Source organism: Ailuropoda melanoleuca, chromosome 14 (assembly GCF_002007445.2).
Source record: "Ailuropoda melanoleuca isolate Jingjing chromosome 14, ASM200744v2, whole genome shotgun sequence".
Taxonomy (NCBI): domain Eukaryota; kingdom Metazoa; phylum Chordata; class Mammalia; order Carnivora; family Ursidae; genus Ailuropoda; species Ailuropoda melanoleuca.
In genome coordinates, this window is record NC_048231.1 from 41,218,555 (window position 1) to 41,229,891 (window position 11,337).

The 11,337-nt window shown below is 62.1% G+C and overlaps 1 protein-coding gene across 1 annotated transcript; it reads left to right on the top strand.

Moving 5' to 3' along the window:
* The first annotated feature begins 8 nt into the window (after window positions 1-8).
* Window positions 9-3,416, top strand: ZBTB42 (zinc finger and BTB domain containing 42). Its single transcript, XM_034642005.1, is given in 2 exon segments — window positions 9-781; window positions 783-3,416. Coding segments are annotated over 2 exon segments (1,008 nt in total). The 5' UTR covers window positions 9-198; the 3' UTR covers window positions 1,208-3,416.
* The last annotated feature ends 7,921 nt before the right edge of the window (window positions 3,417-11,337 follow it).

Sequence of the window (11,337 nt, forward strand, 5' to 3'; positions counted from 1 at the left end):
GGCGGCGGAGGGCCGGGCGGCGGCCGGGCGGCGACGCGGGCGTCGGGGGACGCGGCGGGCGGTACCCCGGAGAGAAGTTGAGGGGCGGCCCGGCGGGGACGCGCGCAGGTTCGCGCTCCGGGACCCGCCCCGCGGCCAGAGGCTTCTGTTTACTTTCGATCGAGTTTTTCCTGCTCCGGGGCAGGTGCCGGGGGCGGCATGGAGTTCCCGGAGCACGGCGCTCGGCTGCTGGGCCGCCTGCGGCAGCAGCGCGAGCAGGGCTTCCTGTGCGACTGCACCGTGCTGGTGGGCGCCGCGCGCTTCCCGGCCCACCGCGCAGTGCTGGCCGCGTGCAGCGTCTACTTCCATCTCTTCTACAGGGACCGGCCCGCGGGCAGCCGCGACGCGGTGCGGCTCAACGGCGACGTGGTCACGGCGCCCGCCTTCGGCCGCCTGCTGGACTTCATGTATGAGGGCCGCCTGGACCTGCGCAGCCTGCCGGTGGAGGACGTCCTGGCCGCCGCCAGCTACCTGCACATGTACGACGTCGTCAAGGTCTGCAAGGGCAGGCTCAGGGACAAGGGACGCGCGCTGCACCGGGGGACCGCCGCAGCCCGGGCAGATCCTCTGGGCCAGCCCCCGCGACCCCAGCCCGCCCGGTCCCCGGAGCTCTGCCCGGCCGCCCAGAAGGCCAGGCTGCCCCGGCCTGGGGCCCGCCCCCTCCCTCCGCGAGCACCCGGGCCCCCTCCCTGGCAGTCCCCGGGAGACTCAGACCGGGCCTTGGACCTGTCACTGAAAGCTGGAGCCGGATGCAGAGCGCGGGGCCGGCGGGGACCTCTGCGTCTGCCCGCTGTGCAGCAAGCTGTTCCCCGGCGCCCACGTGCTGCAGCTGCACCTCAGCGCCCACTTCCGCGAGCGGGACGGCGCCCGGGCGCGGCTGTCGCCCGACGGCACCATGCCCACCTGCCCGCTCTGCGGGAAGACCTTCTCCTGCACATACACACTGAAGAGGCACGAGCGCACCCACTCCGGCGAGAAGCCCTACACGTGCGTGCAGTGCGGCAAGAGCTTCCAGTACTCGCACAACCTGAGCCGCCACGCCGTGGTGCACACGCGGGAGAAGCCGCACGCCTGCCGCTGGTGTGAGCGCCGCTTCACGCAGTCCGGGGACCTCTACCGCCACGTCCGAAAATTCCACTGTGGCCTGGTCAAGTCCCTGCTGGTGTGACATGCCCTTGTGAGGCATGGGAGGGCGGGGAGGGACGCCCCCAGGGGGGACACTGGGATGGAGCGTGAGGGATGGGAGCTGGGGGAGGCGGGGGAGCCCCTGTGCCACAACTCCCAGCAGAAAGGCCACTGCTGCCCCCGGACCGCAGCCTCAGACTCCCGGTGACTCAGCGGGGCTTGGGCCGCCCTCTTCCACGCCTGGCTCCCTCCCCCCACCCTCCAGCTGACCCCTGCCCCCAGCTGCGCCCTGACCTTGAGCACTATCTTCCTCTCCATCCCGTGTGTCGGCTCCAGGGGGTGTCCCACGGGCCCTGAGCTCCAGCCCAGCCTCCGCTGCTCCAGGACGCACTTCTGTCCTCCCTGCGGGGGCTTTCCTGACCACCTCACTGACTCATTCAGGCTTACCCTCGTGAGCCTGGCACCATGCTTGCTAGAGGATGCACACATCACAGAAGTTGTCAGTGTGTCCCAAAAAGGGCATGTGGGGGGAACAGGCCCCTCCTGGTGGGTGGCAGCAGGAGGCTTCTCGGGAGGCCTGGGCGCAGGGAGTGCAGGCAGGGGACGTCAGGGCACAGCTGGCGTGGCTGGGCCGAGGAAGCAGAACCAGCCAAGACGCCGAGGGGCTCCTGAGTTCCAGGTGCTGGGGCGGGTGGAGGGTTCTCCAGAGCTTGTGATCCTGCCCACACTGTAACTCGGTGGAGAGAGGACTGTCTTCAGATGCAGAGAGAGCCTCCCTGAGGTTCCCAGATGTCTACCCACGGGCGATGGGCCGTGCTGCTTCCCTGCCCGAGCACGGGGGTCCGGGATGCCTCTGAGCTTCCCTTGGGTGGAGCTGGGAGGGGCCTCAAGTACCTCCGGCTGCTACTGGGCTGCTGTGGACCTCACTCTGACGTCACCGATTTGCCTCCTCGGGGTCTCCCTGGAGCAGCCGGTCGTTTCCAGAGCACTGAGCTGGGGGCCAGAAGCTGCTCTCTACTAGGGGAGTGTTTGCAGCCTGGCCCTTCCCTCCCGTGGGGCCTGGGTGGAAGCTCCCATCGAAAAGGGAGGGGACAAGCCCCTGCTGAGCTGGGGTCACGGCCACCACTGTCACCCACAGCTGCTAGACCCTGAAAGACCTCTGCATTTGTGGTGGGTGGGGGTCACCCAGCAGCTCTCGCTGTCAGAATCTCCGTGATTATCGCAAGGGGACAGGGCAGGCGGGGGCTTGCGCCAGCTTCCGGGGGTCCAGCAGGCGGCAGAGCCCGCTGGACTGGTATCCACCGACTGAAGGCACTGAGGACAGAGTCCAGCCAAGCTTAAGTTATGTTCTCATCTCCTGGCAACACTTGATGTCGTATTTATTTGTCTGCCTGGTCTGGAGTGAAATGACCGGTGGTCTTCACAAGCAGGTGGACAGAAGGGGCTGTGTCCCCAAATGCCCTCCGCTCTCCCGCTGTGCAGGCAGCCCACCTTTCGGAGCAGGGCCTCTCCTGGTGCTTGGGGCTCTGAGGCCCTGGCTTGGCTGCAAACCAGAGAGCGCGCTGGGGAAGGGGACCCCCTGCTTGTGATCGTCCTGGCTCTGGGCCCCGCACCCCCGGAAGGGCTACCTCACACTCCACGTCGTGTCCTCCATGATCAGGTTTCTGTGTGTGTGTGTGTGTGTGTGTGTGTGTCCAGCACATGGTGAGGCCGAGCCATGCCCACAGCCCCAGCAGGCGGCAGGGAAATATGGCAGCTGCCCTGGTTTTCCCCAGGGGTTCCGTGGGGAAGAAACTTACTTTCCGGTCCTGACTTACCAACACTGGATTCATTGTCTTCTGCAAACAGTTACTGTGAAATTGATGTAAAGAGAAGTGGTTAGTTTTTAATTTGATAACCAGCACAGTTCAGACGAAATCTGCGTATATTTAAGGCACAGATTGTGTGGGACTGTGTCGTACAGGCGCGTGGAGATGCCGTCCGAGGGCAGCTTGCCGTGAGCGGTCCTCCCGGGCCAGTTCCGCCTCCTCCCCACGTCTCAGGCTGCTCTGCCCCTGGGGCCGGCAGCCCCCGTGGCCTGGAGGACAGAGTTTTGTGCTTAGCATCTGGCGGGAGGTTTTGCTTGCACGCGCCCGCCTGCCATGACAGTCTGGAAACCAGAGCTGTCTTCCTGTGTTCCCGGCATCGTCTCAATGCTGACCGTGCTAATAAAGTCCGCCCCAGGTGGAGACGGCCAGGATTATTCCTGGGGACGGGAGTGTGTGCATCTTCAAGTGTGTGCGGGAAGCATGGGCACTGCTGGTCCAGCCGCTGGGGGCAGAAGAGGCCCGGGGGCAGGGGAGGGTCCCAGGTGGGCAGCGGCCACTCTGAGGTCCCTGTCTCAGATGGCATCCCCTGCTGTGCCCCGTGGGGGGGTGCGGGCTAGGGCAGGGCTATGGACAGGTGGCACACCCTCTTTCCTCAGGCTGCCCTCCCTGCCCTAGGGGGTGGGGGGCAGGATGCAGGCTGGGACCTGGTGAGGGACTCTGGTCTCTCGTACAGGTGGCAGTGGGGGGACCTGCCGAGCAGCCACAGGTCCTCGAGCTCGGATCTGAGGCCTCCTGACCCTCTGGTCTTGGGTCCTCCTGTCCACCTGCCTTCCAGAGGCAACAACTCCTCCGGGGGCCCCCCCACCTGCCCGCCACATACCCTTTGCCTTTTTCCTTCCCACCACAACTCATATGTAGCCCACCTCCCTCAGGGTGGGACTGGGCCCTCGGAGGCCAGGATTTGGGAGAGAGGTGAGCAAGGCTTGGAGGGGATGTGTCCCTCCCGGCCCCACCCTTACCCTGTGGGGCCCTCCCTGGACCTCTAGAGAGCCCGAGTGGGGTGAAACTGGGCAGTGGCTGGGCAGGCCTGGCCCCATAGGGGTTCTAGAGTCCTGAACCAGATCAGGCTGATATCAGAGGTGGCAGGTGGGCGTGGGTAGGCGTCCCAGCCCCTGCTCAGCCCTCGCGTGGGAACGCGAAGCTGGGGCCCTCTGAGCGCTCCCTTGAATTGTACCTTTCTCACCAGGCCTGGAGCAGATGAGCAGACACCCTCACGTGTGTGTCCCAAGCCTAGTTCTGGCCAAAGTGTCCTCCAAAAGGAGCCAAAGCCAGCCCAAGGGCAGCGCAGGGGATCTGTACTTGCCAGGGGTCCCCAAGGGTGGTGCCGAGCTGAGCTGGTGCTGAAAAGGTGCTGGGTTTTGGGGCCATACTCTGAGGCGTTACCAGTCCTGACCCCAAATGCGGGTCTTTGCTTTTCGGAAATGGTGCCCCGCACCTCCCCTCCACCACGCAGCCTGCCTCCCACTGAGCCTTCCTTCTGGACCAAGGCCACTGTCCTGCAGGGAGACCCTGTCATGTTCCCTTGGGCCCATGACTCAGCTGGCCTTCTGAGAACTGGGCAGGAGGCTGTTGCCATGCCAATCAGGTGGGGGGGCAGGGCGGTGGAAAGGCCCCGTTAGGGGGACAGGCTGACCTGGAATGGAGCTGCTAAGCGGTACCCACACTCAGCTCATTGCTGGCCCTGTCCCCCATTCTTCTGGGGCTGGAGCCATCCAGCTTGGCCCATTGGATGGTAAACTGAGGCACATGGAAGGGCCTGGGGCCTGCTCCTCCCTCCTATTCCCCTGCTCCACCAGCACGTCTTTCCAGTAGATCCCCACAGAAACCAACTCCTAAAATCTGGGCCAACTTACAAGTGAAAGACCGAGTGCTTGGCCGTCTGGACGCTGACCAGTGGTAGGGAAGGGATATCTCTCCCTTCCCTGTGGCCCCCGCTTCCCGGATATTTCCCAGTTCTGCCGCCCCTCCTTTGTCCCTATGGAAGGGAAAACGGGTCTGGGCCTCTCCCACCCACGCCCACCGGACCTCCCCAACACCAGCATGGAAAGCAGCCCTCCTCTGCTTGTCACAGAACCCTGTGGGGAGGGCCACCTGCTCTTCATCCTGATCCCCAGAGCACCTCTGTTCTGCCTCAGTCTTCTCACGAGTAAGATGGGAATCATGCCACACCCCTGCAGAGTGCCGGGTGGGGTCATGCCCAGTGGGCACACGGGCAGCAGCCACTACGTGCCGGCCGCCCCTGCCACAGCGGACAACGACAAGTGTGACCCAGCTGCCTCCCCTGGGGGCATCCCCGGCTCAGAAGGGCACCAGGGGCTGAGGGCTTTGGCAACAGTGCCCCACCGAGCAAGCCGAGCTCGTCCTGGGAGTGTTGCGGGCAACGGCAGTTGGCAGTTTGGGGACCAGTGCTCTTGGGCCCTGGGCCTCCTCATGGAGTCATCCTCCCTGCTGCGTGCCCCTGCAGCTGTCCTGGCTGAGCCCCCCGCAGAGTTCTCCACGGGCACACGGGGCTGTGGGAGGGGTTTGGGGACAGCTGGCTAGGGGCCTGGGGCAGCAGGACGGGAGGCGATGTCCGGGCACGCACACCCCCCAGCTCCGGCCTAGCTAGCGGCTGGCCCTGCAGTCTAGACGTCAGTCGACCTGAGGCATCCCCAGAAATCTAGGGGTGCAGGGATCACCTCCCCAATTGGAGCCAAATGGCTTTGTTTTCAGCCATTTGAACAGATGTCTGTATACAGAGAAACCCTTTCCCTGTCATCGGCGCTGTGGCCGTGGGACATGGCACCACGCCCTGGGTGGCTTACAGCACGGGCATTTACATTCTCAAAGTTCCCGAGGCTGGAAGTCTGAGATCTGAGTGTCGGGCCTCTCACCCAGGCATGGAGATGCCGTCCTCTCCCCGTGTCTGTGTCCCGATCACCTCCTCTTATAAGGACACCAGTCCTAGAACCTCATTTTAACTCGATCACCTCTGTAAAGACCGTACGTCCTAGTAGGTCACGGTGTGACGTGCTGGGGGCTAGGGCTCCCACCTAGGAATTCTGGAGAGACACGCTTCACCCCCTAACAGCTGGTGTGTCGGAAGCACCTGGAGGCCCAGATCTGAACTGGCCACTGCAGTTTTCTTGTCAGTGAGTTTGCTGAGGATTCCGTCTCGCCCTCCAATGTGCGGGGCAACCCACGGGCCGCTGGGCAGCGCCGCCTGCCTCCCTCCTGCTCCCAGAGCCACGGCGCAGGGAGGCCTGCCCTCAACGGGCCCAAACCGGTTCTGCCCACACCCTTCATGGTGGTCTGCACCTGAGTCTCGCCCCCTCGCTGGCTGTGTCCCAGGGCATGGACCCTTTGCCCCGTCATCCCATCCGGCTGCCCCTCTCAGCTCTGCTCCCCCTGCAGTGTGCCACCCCCATCTTCCCCACCAAGCAAGGCCAGGAAAGGGCATTTCTGCCCCCCATCGCCTCTCACAAAATCTCGTGTCTCCTGAGGCTCGCACCCCCTACAGGTAAACCACCCTCCCTTCCTCTCTCCACTGGGCTCTGCGCCCTGAGGTCCCTTTGCTCACAGAAGGCTCCAGCCCCACGCACACTGTCCCACATCCTCATCCAGTGTCTGAGGCCAAGGCTTTGGACACCCAACAGTCTGTGGGCAAATGCAACCAGCACCTTTCCCTGGGCTCCATCTCTGCACCCCCACACCCAGGCCCAGGCCACACGACAGCTGCACCCCCTCTGGAACCTCAAGTTGAACCCCCCCCCCGCCCCACTGCAGCACAAGCTCCTTTCCCCGCCCACCTGACCAAGCAGCTTCTCCGTCCTGAGTCTAGGTCCTTGTGTCAGAAGACGCGGTGTGGCCACCTTCTTCTCACCCTCTCCGGCTCCTCCCCTCCACCCAGCTCCCCGGCCCAGGCCTTGAGTCTGGCAGTTTTTCTCTGTCCCAGTGCTCAGGAACCCAGGCCTGGATGGATGCGCCCCCTCCCCCGTGCAGTTCGCAGAAAAGGAGGGGCTTGGGAAGTCTGCCCGAGCCCATTCCAACGACACCATAGAAGGAGAAGGACCAACCGCGTGAAGGACTAGTGATGCCGGCCCAGCGCGACCGGACCAACTCCCCGTCACAGAGAACAGCGAGACATTTGGGACAATCCTGTGTTCGAGAAGACCATGTGAGGGCGCTGGAGAGCCAGTGGGCAGCGGCAGGTGCGCAGGGGTCGCCCGGCCGGCCAAGAAGCACACAGGGCCACGGGCAGATGCTCGGCGGCGGCAGCAGGCTTGGCGGGCACAGCGCAAGGCACTTAGGGGGCAGGAGGAGCAGTGCTCAGCACCGCGAGTCACCAGGGGCCGCACAGTGAGGTCGCAGACTGCCCCCCACCCCCATGCCGACACGGGAAGCCCAACAGCACCCGCACTGGTGCTGGACGCGCCGCAGCTGGACGCTCACACGCCGCTGGCGGGAACTCGGGACGGGCGCCCGCACTGGAGAAGCGGTGCCAGTTCGTCGTGAGGTGAAACATACAGCTGCCACGCGACCCGACCGACCATTCCTCCCAGAGGGATCCTGGGGGGCGGGGAGACGCGTGTCCCCAAAGGGACCTTCCACGTGTGTTTGTGGTAGCAATGGCCACGTTACCAAAGAGCTAGCAACGGCCCAAATGTCCACCAGCTGGAGTGGATGCGCCACGTGCAGAATCCTCACCCCGCGGGACAGCGTGTGACGGCGAAGGGGGGTGGCTGGCGAAACACGACGCTGGGGTCGCAGGTCCCTGTTCCGAGGGACGGACGGCAGCAGGCAGGAAGGGCGCCCGCCGTGCCGTCTCACCCGCGTGAAGCCAGGGGGAAAATCAGACATTTGCCCCTGCAGTGGGAATGAGGGTCAACAGGGGATACGAGGGGACTTTTGGGGGGGTGGACAGTTCTTGAGTCTTACAGGGTGGCATGCTATGTAGCGGTCAAAATGTATCAAATTTTATTGTGCATTTTCATGTATGTACACTAAAAAACAAAACCCGACAGAAGAGTGAAAGGGCAAGAACAGAGTGTGGATGGGGCAGGACCGTGGGGAGCGAGCAGCTGCTGGAACCTGCGATGGGTGCAGGGAGCTCACTGGGCTCTGAGCTCGCGGGTTTGACACTTCCCATAACACACGCCCGGAGACACCCTTCCCTTGGACGCTCACATCCTTCGTGGGGAGGCTGGGGCCGGGCCGGCAGGCGCCCGCGCGGTGAGGCAGGAGCGCAGCCACCGCAGGCACCGCTAGGGCACAACAGGTGAGCGCGGCGTGTGAACCCCTCCCTCCAGGTTCCAGGGAGACGAGAAGCCCAAGAACACGCGTGTGCATAGTTACAAAATATTCCTGGACGGACATTAAGGATATAAAAGGTAGCTGGGAATTTTGGTCACTCATGGGGAGGGAACTTGGTTCCCTGACGGTAGGGGAACCTGGTTTTATCCTGAATCAGGTTTTGGGTCATTGGTTACCAACGTACATCCATGAGGTTAAACTTGAAACCCCATCCTTTATCCCTCACCTTTCAGCAAGACTTCTCACACGTGCCTGCTTACGTCTGTCTTTTTACCTCCCGTCTTCCCTCAGGGTTGTGTTTTTATCTTGATCCTGTCATGAAGAGACACGCTGGAAGTCCTTCCTCCGGCGCGTACCCCCCATGCACCCCACTCGCTCCTGCCTTTGGGCTCCCCCAACTACTCATTCGTCGGGTGTTCTCCAACGTTTCTGTAAACACGGCGATACTTTCTCCCGAGTGTCCCCAGACATGTGTCATATCACAGAAACTGTTCTGAACGTTGCTGTTTTTCTCTCTTAAAAACAGACGGTAGAGATCTTCCCGCACATACACTTCCTCGACACTGGAACCTCTAAACAGCCACGCCCGTTGCCTTGTGGGGTTGTGTCATCGCCTGGTCCCCCGGAGGGACAGCTGGGTGTTTCGCGTTCTGCTGGTGCAGATAACCCCGGGGCTGCATCGCTGGCCTGGGGACGTTCAGGCGCACGTCCTCGGGGCGGGGGCAGAAGTCCTTGCGATCCCAGGACAGCGCCAGATCACCTCCACGGCGGCCGTCATGTCCTCACTTGCCCGGCACCTGCTCCCTCCTTGCGGACCACGGCATGTGACCACGCTGTGGGATTTTTCAAAATCCAATAGGTGAGGAGTCCTATCTCTGCATGACTCTTATTTGCATTTCTCTTATTATGGGTGATCCTACACTCATGGGTCTTTTGTATCTCGTCCAGGTTGACTCTTGGCTTATGTCTTTTGTCCATTTTCCAATAGAGCGTTTCCACTCCAATGTCAGGGATTCATCAATATTTTAGGTAGCATTTTTATGGTTTTACTTCATCCACATTTGTATCTTCGACCTTTTCTAACTGGTATGTGGTCAAGGTATGCCTCGAACTCCCTCGTTATTCAGATGAGCAACACCATTTGCAATCTGTCCATCTTCGCTAACAGACCACGCACAAACTCCCACTCGTGCCGTGGCTTGTGACCTCTGCCTTCCACTGCCCTCCCCTCCTCCTGCGGCCGTGCTACCCAGCTGTGCCCCACGGAGTGCATGACGCACTTTGATCTCTGGCAGGGCTCGCCGCTCCTTCCTCCTTTTTCCAAGTCTTCTTGACTATTTCTGCTTGTTCATTCTCCACGCGGACTCTAGACTCGGCTCACCCAGTTCAGGGGGAAAGCTATTTACCCTGCAACCCACTCCAACGAGCTCCTTCGCCATGACTCCCCACACCGCTCATGAAATCAGCAACCTCCAGGCCGCTTCCACGTCACAGGCCGCTGGCTTCCATCCCAACAGCACGTTGCTTAGCTGGCCATTCCCTGCTTCAAACACTCCTCTCCCAGCTTCTTTCTACCTCACTGGCCACGCTTCACTCTACCCCATCTCTACACACATGGCGCTGCTTGGCCTCAGCCCAGCTCTCCTCTGTCACTGCCTGATCCTTAGGGAGTCTCACCCTTCCCGCTGTGACAAATGCCATCTCTTCTCTCTTTAAATACTTATCTTAGAGGGGCGCCTGGGTGGCTCAGTCACTAAGCGTCTGCCTTCAGCCCAGGGTGTGATCCAAGGGTCCTGCGATCGAGCCCCGCATCAGGCTCCCTGCTCCGCGGGGAGCCTGCTTCTTCCTCTCCCACTCCCCCTGCCTGTGTTCCTTCTCTCGCTGGCTGTCTCTCTGTCACATAAATAAATAAAATCTTTAAAAATAAATAAATAAATACCGAGTATGCACAAGTGAGCATGGGGAGGGGCAGGGGGACAGAGAACCCTGAAGCAGCCTCCGTATGGAGCGTGAAGCCTGATGTGGGGCTTGATCCCAGGACCCCGAGATCATGACCTGAGCTGAAATCAAGTGTCAGTCGCTCAACGGACTGAGCCACCCTGGCATCCCTACCCCCGCTGCCATCTCTTGCTGGGGCCTCCTGAACTGATGTTGCCTATGACACCTACACACTCTCCCGAGTGCCTTCCAGGAGCACAAAATGAAATCCGGATCTCCCCCCACAAACCAGTTCTCTCCCAGCCGCCTCCTTCCAGCAACCAAGAGCCCCAGTGGGCCTGTTGTGTTCTTTCTTCTATCTTACTCCCCAAGTCCCACAGAAAGGTTTGCAGCTTCTGTCTGCAGCAGGTCTTGGCCTCTTCACCTCCACTGCCAACACCCTGGTCCAAGTCAGTCACCATCCACACAACTAGTGCCCTGGTCGGCCAAAGCATCCATCAGACCCTATCAATTCCTCATCCTGCTTGTGAGGACATCCAATCCCCTTCTTCCCTGGTAGACACAGCCCCTGCCTTCCCCGACCCCACCTCCCAGCACCGTGTCCTGAGCCTTTCCTCTCTAAGGTTTGGAGTCACCAGCCTTGGCCCAGGTCCCAGAGCATGCTGCTTGCTTTCCTGCCTGGCCTGATCGACCTCCATGAGGAGGAGGCCGGGGCCAAGAGCCTGTAGGACTGGGGGCCTGGGGACTGGAGGTGTGGGGTCTGGGCCCTAGGACCCAGAGGACTGGGGGTCTGGGGATTGGGGTGTAGGGGTCCAGAGGACTGGGAGTCTAGGGATTGGGGGTGTGGGTCCAGGGCCAGAGGACTGGAGGTATGGGGGGTCAGGGCCCAAGGGCCCAGAGAACTGGGGGTCCTGGGCCAGAGGACTGGGGATCTGGGGACTGGGGGTGTGGGTCCAGGGCCGGAAGACTGGGGGTCCAGGGACAGGGGGTGTGGGGTCTGGGGATTGGGGGTGTGGAGGGGGGTACTGGAGGTCCGGGGACAGGGGGTGTGGGGTCTGGGGGTGTGGAGTCCGGG